The sequence below is a fragment of the Chelonia mydas genome, chromosome 2 (assembly GCF_015237465.2).
Source record: "Chelonia mydas isolate rCheMyd1 chromosome 2, rCheMyd1.pri.v2, whole genome shotgun sequence".
Classification (NCBI taxonomy): Eukaryota; Metazoa; Chordata; order Testudines; family Cheloniidae; genus Chelonia; species Chelonia mydas.
Genome location: NC_057850.1, coordinates 32137171 through 32150590, shown reverse-complemented (window position 1 = coordinate 32150590; position 13420 = coordinate 32137171). Strand labels below are relative to the sequence as shown.

The 13420-nt window shown below is 39.2% G+C and overlaps 1 protein-coding gene across 1 annotated transcript in view; it reads left to right on the top strand.

The window, feature by feature from the left end:
* Positions 1-3205, top strand: part of EMC2 (ER membrane protein complex subunit 2) — a 44400-nt gene extending 41195 nt beyond the window's left edge. The window contains 1 exon segment of the mRNA XM_043539178.1: positions 2598-3205. Coding sequence (XP_043395113.1) covers positions 2598-2684 — 87 coding nt within the window. The 3' untranslated portion in view covers positions 2685-3205.
* The last annotated feature ends 10215 nt before the right edge of the window (positions 3206-13420 follow it).

The window sequence follows — 13420 nt, the reverse complement described above, 5'->3', positions numbered from 1 at the left end:
CTCCTGGATTCTAACCCTGATGCTAAAACAGGATTACTTCTCAGGGCATTGGGTTTAATTCTTTGTAAAAACACTGTTAACCCATCATATGAAAGCCTTTCTAAAAGTACTAACTATTGAAGTATAAGTGCATTTCTATTACATTAAACACTTGAGACTGGTGGCTTGTTATCCAGATTAGGTTTTACATTGTGTAGAGGTCACAGAACATCTTTTTTAGGGAAATTCTGACCTGTGGTATCAAAGCAAGCTCTTTACAGTTGTATATAAAATCCATTTATTTAACTATTGACGTGAATCACACAAAAAGTGAAGAACTACTTCTTTGTGCCGCTTAACATTGAAACAAAATATGGCTACCTAATGCTCTCCAATTAGATAATTGGTTTAGCATGTCCTGTGGTAGAAGCATTTCAGCGGAGGCAAGCAAGTTTGATTGATGCTCATGAAAATCTTTAATGTGATCCCGCTCCTGGTAACTTTCCAGATAAATGTTTCTTAGGCACATTGCTAAATTCTTCAGTGTTAGTGAGTCGCATGTTATTTATGATTGGAGAGGTGATTCCGTTACAAACCATTTGGGAAACAGAAAATTAAATCATGATTTAAAAAAAAAAAAGGATTCCGGCTCAATCATCTGAATTGCAGTATAATGCCGGAATAGACAAAATAATTGGTCATCAAGGAAAATTTGAAGTGATTAGATTTCAAGCTTCTATTTGTTATGATGTGGAGTTTAGTTTTATTTGTTCTAATTTAAAGTGCATGTCAGTATCATTAAGGCAGCCGCTCATGAAACTAACAAGTAATTTTACTTAAATTGACATAAAATATTAATTCTGTTCTCAATGTCCTTAAAGCAGAAACAGAAGTAAAATTCTGCTAATTTTGAAATCCCCTGCCTCCCTCCTCTGATCACCCCTGCCCCACCACCAACTATTTCTACCATGCAGCATTACTTTTTGACCACAGTGTGCACAGGCTTCTGTGCTGTTACTGAAAGAGTCACAGGAATCGTAACACATGCTGTTTTATCTGTTTTTTTTTTTTTTTTTTTTAAATCAAAGCTGTTTCTCAAAGAATTGGACCTCCCCGAGTATTTGATTAGGGCTGTTCTTGTTTTGTGTGGGGGAAAAGGAGGGCATAGAAGAGAGGTTTTCTTCTGTTCTGTTCAAATCCAGGCAAAAGTTACTTTATCAGCTGGGAAGGCATAAAGCAATCTCTGCTGTTCCTCTAAAGTGTTATCATTATGGGCAGTTATGGGAATCTGACAATTTAAAAGGTGGATTTACACCTACTAGCACAGACAAAATTAAATGGCATTCCACTTCCAGAAAAAGCAAGGTATTCTTTAGTTAAGGGATACAGTAAACAGTTTGTCGTCATAGCTACATTTTATGCTTCTAGATATTTAATTTGTAATGCCTTTTTATTTCCCATACGAAGTCTAGTTTTTTAACAACACAAAGCTAACAGCTAGGTATTAAGGGAAACCTAATGTTAGACTGTAGCCTAAGGGGTCAAAAGCAGGTGAACAGCTCCTGCAGCTTGCTGCTGCTGTGATATTACCTGAGCTTGATCACTTAATCTTTCCCAACAGGTCATGAGAAGTTTGCTAAATTAAGTTAATTACAAGAGAAATGGGACACATCATAAATCAATGACTAAACATGCAGGACAGCAGTGGTATTTGAAGAAAAAATCATTAAACTGTAAATTTATTGAGTGTTTAGATGTTAACATTTAGTCAGAGAATAGGGTATTTTACTAACAGCAAATTATAGTCAGTACTTTATCACCAAAATATTTAGTGTATGTTTGGTGGTGGCGGCTTTTTTTTCCTACTTGACTAAAGCACCAACCTAGCCAATAAATCTATTGTGTTCTGTCAGGCTGATGAGTGATGGGAATTGTCAGTACAGTTAGAAAACTCATTTTGAGATCAGCATGGGGTAGTCAACAACTCTTTTTTCTCCCCTGATGCTAGGTTACTAGTATAGCATGGAATTTTAAATGCTAAAATGTACAAAGGTAATATTTGCATGGCTACATATTCCTTCATTACCAATATAGGCTTTATTTCCAGTTCCATCTGGAATTACAATTGTAATGGTAGATTATAATTAAATAAAAGGTTCTGACTCACAATCACAGTTGAACCGAGGAATACATTTATGGGATCACTGTCTTGCTTTACAGTGTGTTTTTGTAAGTAAACTATTTCATTCCTGTGCTGTAAATAATATGGAGTCTTATTAGTTTTTTATCATGTGCATATCCTGCCTCTATCAAAATATGAACATGATCAAAGTTAAATCAAATAAAAGACCAGCTTTTTAAAATGTTTCTAACAAATCACAAAGCAGACAATGGAAACATTCTCTTTTCTCTGTGTTAAGGTAAATGCTAACTTAAGTGGTACAGTCTTAGTGAAACATTTGTTTGGTTTTTTTTATAGTAAATTGATGGGCTGTGTGTTTTAAAAGTTATTTTTGATTAACATTTAGAACCATAGTTTGTACAAGTCTAATGCACAGCATGGTGTAGTGAATTTTCTGTCACATCACTGGTAAAAGTGAGTTTATTCTTTTCTTTAGTTTGCAGGTCGCAGTAAGAAAGAGACTAAGTACTCTCTGAAGGCAGTGGAAGACATGTTGGAAGCCCTGCAAATCACTCAATCTTAGACTGTCACAAAGAGATCTAATGTGAGATTTTACAACTCCATGTTCAACCTTTAATGATCTATGACTTATGTTACTTTAAATGCCCAATTCCATTGTAGGTTAATGTGCTATCTTAAAGGATTGTTTTTATGAACATTTAAAATGTCTATTTATTGCTGCTGTGAAGAAGACACAATGAAAACTCACTAAAATGTATAACTTACCCCAGGAAGATAACATAAAGAAATTAAATGTATTGCACATCAGTCTCTTTAGATTCTGTATGTACAGTGACTGCTTTTTAAGCCATAACCTGATGTAGAAATAAACTTGTTAAATGATCAAGTACAGTTATGTATTGGACCTGCAGACTTATACATATAGATGAATACCATATGTTAGATAATTTTATCTTAATTGAATACTTGAGTTAAAATGTGGTAAAAGGTAAACGGTTACTGAGCAGTATTCATTATACAAACATGAATCATTACTCTACCTGAGCACAGTTTATTCAAGAATAAATTTGATATTAAAGTTTTTGTTAAGATATTTTCTTGTGTAATTGGCAGTATAGAAATGGAAGCAATATATTCATACCCTTGGTTTCAGCGGAAAGAACTCACATGCTTAGAGATAAGCATATGCTTAATACTTTGCTGGAGCCTTTGTGTATAAATGCATGAGCAAGTATCTGCTTGTCTATGCAGCTATGTGATTGGTGCATCTGCCTGCACGTTTTTTATTTGTGCAGTTAAGGACAGTAGGAAATCACCTCATGCTTCAAGAGCTATCTGAATACAGCGTTGTGTACTCGTTTCGATGTTTACTGAGCAAAACAGTGCAGCTCATGGTTTATGGATCTTTGATTCAGTCAGAATTAAGCTGTTGGTAATTCATAAACTGTGGCAATTTAGTCGTGCAGCTGTTTCTTCTACTGCAGTTTCAGCAATCGGGCTGCAGAGTGGAAATTATATCAATTAAAAAATTCCAGTAAGAGATACTTCAACCCTTGATTTTAATGATGGATATCAACATAGTTAATAACACAGCTCATATTTTAAACTTCATATTCTTCTATACCCAGAGCACGGTTAAGTCAAAGGCACTATAAGCCTTCCTAAGGCCCCAATTCCTGTGGTCATGTGATGAGATCAGAGACTTTCAGCTTTCATTTAAATAAATAAATAAAAGTTTCGTCCCTCGTGGATTCACAGAATAGCTTGAAAACATGACCCAAGTGTAACTGATAGCTGCTGGAGTCTGCCTACAATAGCTCAAATTGCTGTTTTTGAACAATAGCTCCAAAACGTGAACTGACTTATTCATCTTAACTCTGAAACATGCTTCCACCCCAAGGAGGAGTGGGGCATGGGCAGAGGGGCTTTGGGATGTGGGTTTTGCCTTAATTCAATCCTGCTAAATACCAAAAGGCATGTACTATAACGGACTAGTTCACATTTCAGAAACATGGTTTACTTCATTTGGGTCACTTCAGAAAGATTGGGGGTGGGGGAGGGGCGCAGTTTAAAACAAAATTCATTCATTTGGTTTTTCAGTGAATAATTGAAACAAAGCATGAAGTGTTTCCAAACAATGGGTTGAAAATTTGGTAAAATTAGGGAAAAATAGCAAGTACATTTTTCCATGGGTGCTTGTTAAATGTGAAGCCAGTGATGTACAGATTTTGGTTTTAAATGAATTGCCTTTGATTAGTCAATTCAGAATTAGCTATATTATTTGTAATATTTTACTATCAAGTGTAGGAATAAAAGCTAAGATTTTTTTTTCCACGTTAGGAATGTTTTCAATGTTAATTGTACCAAGATTAGAAAGTGGCAGTTCTCACAAACATTTTCAGTCCTTAATTATGATCTTATTCCTCATCTGTTCCACAGTCAAAGGATTTCCACCTCCAGATTACTTCTATATAAAAAGTTGTCCTGTCTTATGGGATATACTTTAAATAGTTAAAATTTCACTTTTATACTAATATCTAAAAGAAATGTGTGTATTCAGCCACTTCTAAACTTGAGTAAATCAAGGAGATACTTTACTACAATAACTAATTCACAAGCCCTTTTTATTGTGTACTTTTAACATGACAGTAATATGTCAATAGAGAATATTAAGTGTGAAACTCTCAAGTAAACCTAGAGATTTCTTCATGAATGTACAGCCTTATACTGTAGGAGTGCGCCATCTAGAGTTTTAAAAAAAATTCCATTAATTTCTTCAGCACATGCATCCTGCAGTTCAAAAAGAATGGCAAGCTCTAGCAATGTTTGTTGAAACACTTCTGTACAAAAATAAAGTCTCTTCTTTGCCTCAGAGGTTTAGATTTTCTAAATGGGTTCAATTTATTGTACATTTTATATCTAGTGTAGTTTAGTTACTATCACTGTAGCATTAAAATGCAAAATCCATTGAAACAACTGTTTCATAACGTACACATTCATCACTAACTCCAATGGGTGAAGTAGAAGAGTCATGCTGTGCAGTTTCGGCTCCTTGCGTTGAGTTTAGGATCATCACTAAAATAAAACCACAAAAGTACTAAGTGTAGTGACATCCAAACTGTTTAAACATTTTACTGTGTGTAATTTGTCATTTTGTAATTAGGAATCATTCCCCCCAGATTTATTTCTGCCAACTGTACTAAACTTTTGTGCAGTGTTTACTCCCAGCGTGTTAATAGTGCACTGGTCCCATGCATCAGACAGCTGGTGGTCCTTGAAAATGAACGTATAAGATGTTCTGTGTGAGACAACTTTCAGCATAACTAGCACATTGACAACTTATTCGTCAAATCTAGGCCCTTTTATTAATTCCCAAATTATCCACAAATAGACATCAGTTTTGTTCCTTCTTTGAAATTATTCAGTGACATGTCATTTTGTTGACTGCTCACAGACAGTCTACTACGACTGTTGCATCAGGTCTTCCCTCTTTGTGTTTATGTGACTAATCTCATGGCTTGGATGCTTCCCCAAGCTTCAGAGTTTAGAAAATGGCCTAGCCAATATTTATGCAAATCCACTAGCATGAATATTTGTGAAATTTTCCTTCCACTAACACTTGCAAACAGTTGGCCAGAATGTTTATGGAAAGTGATTGAAAGGGGTTGCAAATACCATCAAATAGAATTGAGTTTTCTATTCAGATGAAAAATTGTAAATCTTTTATCACACTAGTCTCACTTTACACAGTTTTGTATCCAAGATCTATGATAACCTCATTCAGTAATGGGTGCATTTCATATAGGTTGACTGTTCCAAGAATAGGAAATACTTGTGTAAAATACTATTGATGTTGCCTTGGTCTAATGAATAGAATTTCATACAAGGGAGTTTATTTAACTGAAAAATAAATGACACTAACTTAGGTGCTCTGACAATGACAAGCACTATGTAAGTGCTAAGCGTTGTCATCCATGTGCAGGCTCCTCTCTCCAACGTAATAGGCTGTCATTCCATATTGTTTCAACTGGCACCATAGATTAGACATCATATGGAAGCATCATGTGTTGAGTTAACAGCATTCTGCTTTGAGATACTGAACAGTGAAGCTGTTATTTCTTACGTGGTTTTGTGCACCTGCAGTTTGACAGCATGCATGATGGGAGGTAGGTATTTGTGTTTTAAATTGGAACAAAGTGCACAGAAGTATACAGAAGAACCTCTGTTCTGCTGGGTTTTTTTAACAAAAGTTACTGACATTTTTTCCCCTCAGTCTATCAAAAATGTCAATAAAATCCATGTTCTCCAGATGCAAGAATGTGTATACTTTGTGTAGAATGGATCCTCAAACCTCTTGCAGTTTAGTGTCCAGAATATCTCGCAGTTGCTTTGGGAAGTTCTGTTGTTAGTCAACAGAGGGTTTCCTCTTGGCAGTGTTCTATTTGTGATGGCACCCATGTTTGCTAGTCATTACATTTGCAGTGGAACTTGTGTTTCAGCCAGCTTTAGAAGGGAGGAGAAAAGGAAGGCAAATTAAACTTGATTTACTGGCATGAATTCATTAGCTTCATGTTACTTTGCACCCACATATTCCAAGAAGACCAAGCAGTCAAGTTTGCCATAGTTGCTCTCCATGTTGTAACTGAAGAGCTCCTATATATTTAGCAGTGTGACTAAAAATCCATTAAAATCTAAAACATATGCAACACAGTTAAAATAATTTCTTATGTGACTTGATGAGGCTATCCTGGAATGCAAGGCAGGGACCATTCTCCCAGCCTTACTCAAATCCAGATTAGAATGTAGCAGCATTACAATGCTGCTTTAACACTTTTTTTTTTTTTTGTACAGATAAATGGTTTCACTTTATACACTGCTTCTATTACTTGTTTTACGCAGTACTTGAAAGAAGAGAATTCTAAGACCAGTTAGTTATTTGATTGGAGCTGTAGATATTTGGATCTACATGTAGGGTAAAGTACTTTGGATTAGTCATTAGTCTTCTCCAAAACGATTCGGCACCCTCCGAGATCTGTAGCCTTTTGATAGGCACCAGCAGGAAGTTGGATTTAAACCAAAGTGTAGTTTTCAGAAATACAAGTTCATTAATCTTGCTTCTAAAAGGAAAATCGGGGGGTGGGGGGAGGGAAGTTCTCATATAAAGTTGTGGTCCAGGTGCTGGATGTGATGTGAGAAAAGTCTTTACTACACAGGTACATTTATTTGTTCTCTCAAGAAATTCTCCAAGTGCAAATGACAGCGCAAGGCCCTCTGTGCTCTCCAGCCCGTTTGGCAAGGCTTTTATTTGAGGAAGGGGCTCAGTGCAGGGAAGCTGTGCAAAGGCCTGTACAACACACATGCCTGGGGGGTGGGGCTCTGAGTTGGCCAATGCAAAGAGGGCTAATGTGACAAGCTAAAATATGTGCCCATTGGTTCTGCACTTGGAGTCCTGTGGTGAGGTACCAATAGGAGTGTAGCTGTATTCCAGGAACAGACCAGCCATCCTGGACTGGGGTTGTTAGTTCCGGCCCTCCCCAAGGCACCCATAGTACAAAGCTTGAGTATCCTCTGTGTGAGAGACCGAACTGAATGAGAGAGGACTAGCTGAATTAGAGCACACTGATTTGTTTGTGGGGTTTTAAGGGCAGGAAATGGTAGCATTTAGATTTCTTACAAATATAAATGTAGCTAGGAAGAGGAAAGCAGGAAAAATGTCTTTTGTATGTGTGCATGCTACTTAATATAATGTATGGGCCTAACAGGGAGGGCAGTCTATGCAGAAATAACAGAGGATGGGGAAAGAGTATATTAACCGAAGCAAAAGGAAACACTAGTAAATGACAGCAAAAATCATGAGACTAAGAGACTTAGAAGCAGCATCCCAGCCAGCTATTTAAAATAAATAAATAAATTGAAATCCTCGCCCCTGGAAGCAAAAATCCCCTTGACTTCTATGGGGCCAAGAGTTCACCTCCGTTGTGTGTGACTCTTTTCCCTATGCTTTGTCTGTATTTTTTCTACATGGGCCTGAATTCTGCAGTCTCTTCTATGTGGGTGGACTGTGGCCATATAAAACCTTACTGATTTCAGTGGGACTCTGTGCAGATGTAAGGGTCTATCCAGACAGATCAGATTGATGTCTTAGACCTGATTCTGCAAAGGTGTATGCACATTCTTAGCATCAAGCTCACAAGTAGAACTACTCAGTTCATGGGTCTATTTGCATGCGTAAATTTAAGACATGTCTTTGCAAGACTCTGACATCCTCTTGAATTTTGCTCCACTACTGTTACCATTTTTAGTTTTTCTAACTGCGTTTCTTTATATATTTTTTTAATCTAAAATGGCATAGAGCTAACTGGGAGGGAAAACATTTCCAACCAAGGTGAGCTTTACACTAGTTCAAGCTGCCAGTACTACCTATAGGAATTAAGGGCCTCAGCTGGTGTAAATCAGCATAGCTCCAGTGGCTCAATTCTATGCAACTAGCTAAGTTTATGTCCTTTTGTATTCTGATTTTGCACAGGTGTTTATGACCACCCTAGGCGAAATGCTGTGGAGAATCAAACCCGAAGGTTGTAAGTGCAAACTTACTTCTGTCCCGTTGTCTGTGTTGCAGTTGTTTTCACTGGGCTGCTATTAGTACGAAGTCTTGCACCTGCCCAGCAGCCTTTAGTGTTAGGAATAAATAAAGAGCTATTCTAGGCTGAGTAAAGTTACTCCTGAGCTTCTGCCAATGCAGGAGCAGAACCTAAGTTGATGCTTTCTTTAAAATGAAATACCTGGGGCAGGCACTGGGAACTGCTTACCCCTGGGGCAGTGCTTACCCAGGCAGATCTCCTCTTAATATTCAGGTGAGTTCTACCAAAAGAATGAAGGTTCGTGACCCAAATGTATCATAATTTTCTGTAACAAGCTTTTAGCTTTTGGACATAGCATTTGGAAGTGATATTTTGTATCATGCTGATGTGGTCCCCTGAGGAAATGACTGCAAAGATCAGCACTGAGGCAGTTTCAAAAAGTGAACAACTAAAATTAACCATCGTTTCTGCTTCTTTAGGTAATTGAGCCTGACACAGTGGTGTGTCTGACAAGTTGTTTTGCATTTTTGTTCTCTCTCTCTCTCTCTCTCTGTGTATGTGTGTATATGTACTATACTAAATTCTCTCTCTCTCTGTATGTGTGTCTGTCAGGGCCAGCTCTAGGTTTTTTGCCGCCCCAAGCAAAAAAATTGTTGGCCGTCCCCCCTGCCCTCTGCTTTTTTTGGGGGGGGGGGGGAGGGAGAAGGCTGTTAAACATGGTTGCACTTTGCAGTGTGTGTGTGTGTTTTTGTTTGTTTGTTTGTTTTTGACCATTTTTTAAAAAAATGAAAACACAGAATTTGTAGTTAGTGAAATAAAACAATTTCCTATTAGTGTATTCATTTAATTTTAACAAAATCACAATTACAAACAATTTGGGTTCAGCTATACACTGGAATGAAGAATGTTCGTGTCTTCCAGTGTGCCCAGTTTCTCATAAATTAAAAGAATTTATATGAACTGAATTTTTCTCGTTTTTATACTTGCGTAGTCTTTTAATCATTCAGTGAAATCTAAATTTTTTGCAATGGTCCTTTCAGTTGAAATGAATGCGAGTCCTGACAAACGATTCTGAGACATGGTGGACCTCAAATAACTTTTTAGTAATTTCAGTTCTGAGAAACTGCGCTCACCAGAAGCCACAGATACTGGTAATGTTAAAAAAACAAACAAACAAACAAAAACGCGTAATGCTATAGCAGTGTTTGGAGTGAGGTGCTCGGGGCTGTACATCCCGCCTGTGGGCCCCCAGCCCGATCTCAGACCTGCCCCACCCCTGCAGAGGGGACAGTAACTGACAGAGCGTCTGGGGGGGGAGGAGGCGCGGATCAGCTGCGGGGATGGGGGCGGACCGGGGCGCCCGCCCAGCACTGAGCCACCCGAGGCAGCGGTTCCCTTACTGGCTGCGGGTCCTGCTCCGATCCCAGGCTCCGCTCCGCTCGGCTTGGCTCTAGCTCCTCCGCCGCTTGTGACATGTGCGGCAGGGGCGGACCGAGGGGTGTGTGGGGGGGAGCTGCATTGTCCTGCTCCCCCCGCAGCAGGGGGCCAGGGCAGGGACTGCCCCCAGGCTGGGACCCCTGCGCTGAGCCCTCCAATCCACCCCACACTTGGGCTCATCAGTTGACTGAGCGGGGCCTGGGGGGGGGAAGAGGATGGCCAGAATGCCACCCCTGGAAATGTGCTGCTCCAAGCAAGTGCTTGCTTTGCTGGTGCCTAGAGCTGGTCCTGGTGTGTGTCTCTCTTTCTGTGTGTGTGTGTGTGTGTGTGTGTGTGTGTGTATGGGGAGAGAGAGAAGTATGACACTTGAAGCTGTCACTGGGAGAATGGGAATGTTTGTTTCATTTTAAGCTTTGGAAATCATGTTAAGTATGGATAGATCACTATGTGGGTAGCAGTGTGAGAACCCAATACAGGGGAGTATCTCCTTTCCCTGGAAAGTTGTTGGAGCTTTTTCTGCTTAAGTCAGAATGAAGAACGAAAACCATGAAAACTTGTTAATAGTACTATCAAAAGTCATAGCTGCTGTATCCTCTGCTCTCTAAGGTCAAGGCTGTCATTTTATTTCACTAAGAAGCTACTATAAAGGCCCTTGGAGCATTATTTACTTAGATTTATTTTCAGCTAGAAATATATTTAAAAAGTTCTAAAGGAGAATGAAAATGTTGAATAAATAATCAATAGCTCAAGTCCTTAGTTTCAGAATGGTTCTTTCTGGACCTACTCTAATCTGGTCCAACATGTGTGCTTTTGCAGGGCAGGGACTGTTCTTTTCGTCAAGTATTTGTACAGTGCCTATCACCCTGTGGTTCTGGCCTCTAGAAGTTACTGTAACACAAATAATGACGACGCTTTTTAAAATGCAAAGGACTTGCCATGTGGAATGGGACCAATGGCTGGTGTATTGTTCCTCACTCTAGTCAATATGCATGCAAAGGTTTTAAAAAATAAGCTCCTAACTTAGGCTCGTAGGTCCATATTTAGGCAGCGGAATAAGTTGTCTGATTTTCAATATCACTGTTCAAACAGCTACCAGTGACTTCAGTGGCAGTTTTCAGCTGCTCAGTTCTTTTTTGAAAATCAGGTCACATGCTTAGCTGCCTAACTTTAGGCACCCATTCTGAGAATGTTGTCCTTAATGTGTTACCCTCTTTAATGAAAATGGGCACAGGATATATTTTCCAAATCTCTCATAGCTAGAGTTGGAAGCTACCTTTCTGGATACCACCACCACCTCTGCATTGAGTCTTAAGGAACAAACAGCAGGTGGGATTGGTGTCTGAGATCATAAAATACACATTTTGAGCTAGATAAATGCAGACAGTGCTTCAAAGCCAGGAAAATCATAGAAATCAGTGATGTAAGAGATCTATTTAAAAAAAAGACATATACTCTGCTCATTCAAGTAACCACATGATCTTATTCTTTCATTATTTTCCATGTCTTTTCCACACAAGTGTATGCAGGGTCGGAGGGTAGGTTAGATACAAGACGTTAAAGAGGGAGAGGACTAGAACTACACTGGACCAACAGAGGGCTTAAAGAGATAAAGTAGGAAAATAGTTTACTTGGAAAAAACTACTTTGAAATTTCTGATGGTTGGCATGTGGGTAGATATCATCCAACATGGACAATAAGACAAACAACCTCTAGGAAGTTTTAATGAAGAGGGAGGCTAAAATGGTCAAAGATTGATTAGGAAGACCTTTCAATGAACCTTAAATACAGCCGCAGAAGATCATTGGATCAACTCAGCAAAGGAATATAGTGCAGTGGAGTGGACTAGAAGACCTCTTGCGGTCCCTTCTAGTCCTACACTGCGATTGATTCTATGACTTCTATGCAACTTGAACAGAGAGAGCCCTGTTCAGTCAAGAGGGAATCCTGGGTGCTAGAGGAAGGCCAACCTGCCTAATCTAAGGTCTCTTTGCAGGACATAAGAGGAAGAGACAACTCATCAGCTGAATCATCAACAAAACACATGGCTGCCTGTAATTCTGCCCATCACGAACTGCAGCTGCATGACTCATTATAGTGCCTTCAAAAATATCTTTCTCTACATTATGTATAAGTAAATAAAAACAAATGTTTTGGGCCTGATGTTGCCCACACTGAGTAACATCTTGTAATATGAGTGATTGTGAACCTATGGGAACCTGAAAGATCACTCATGGTATGTTGCGGGGGCTTTGTTTTTAGAGCAAAGGTTTGTTTACTGGGGCTGACTGGGAAGCACCCACATTTTTAGACACCAATTTTTGTGAAACTTCCATTGTTTTTCTCATTGCAATTTGGGATTTCATTGCAAAATTTCACTCACACTTAAATTTTTTTTTTCAACCAGCTCTATTGTTTACGTGTTGGGCCAGGTGTCTAGCCAGTGTAAATTGGCATAGCTGAAACTTAACATCAGTGGGGCAGTGTCACTTCACTCTAGCAGAGGAGGGTCTGGCCTAATGTGCTTAGTACAAACAGCAACATGATGATAGAATACACTCTTTTTTTTTTTTTTTTAAACTTCTTTGGCTTAACACCCATGTGTTTTCCAGCAGAAAGGCTCTTGTGGAGTATATAAAGAAGATCCTATGGGGTCTTTCTTCAGCATGGAGTAGATAGGGTAATTTTCAAAAATTGGCGTGTGAAAGTGTGCTTTTGTTTCCCAACCAGCTCTCGTGTTGACATATTGCTCTACATGTGTGCTGACTGAGATAAGTTGATACCTGGTGTGAGGGTGTGGTCCTGCCCTTACAGATCCCTTTGCAGGATCAGGGCCTACGCCTGGTAATATTGTTCAGCATATGTAACCCACACACCTCCTGGGTGTAATGTTCTGTCCCATCTAGGGGCACCGGGGGGAGAGAGAGAATGAGAATGAGCCTTAGCTAACAGCCAGTTGGCTTTTAGCTCATACAGTAGATGCTTATGCCCTAAGCTCCAAAGGTTCCCCGGTTTGATTCTGGTGACTGGGGTTCCTGCCGACCAGGGTTTGTCGGGGTTACACATGGAACTGACAGAGTTAGGTTCCTTTCGGTTATCAGGCGGCATCTTTGGCACGTAGTTTCTCTTTGGTTAATATGAATTGAACATAGATACGGGCTCCAGGCTTTATGCTTTCCTAGGAGCAAGAGAACCTGTTGTGACTTTATCAGAATCAGCTGCTTTAACATGAGCCTTCTTTGCTTAGCAGGGAGGCTGTTAAAATCTGGCACTGTTGAGGGAG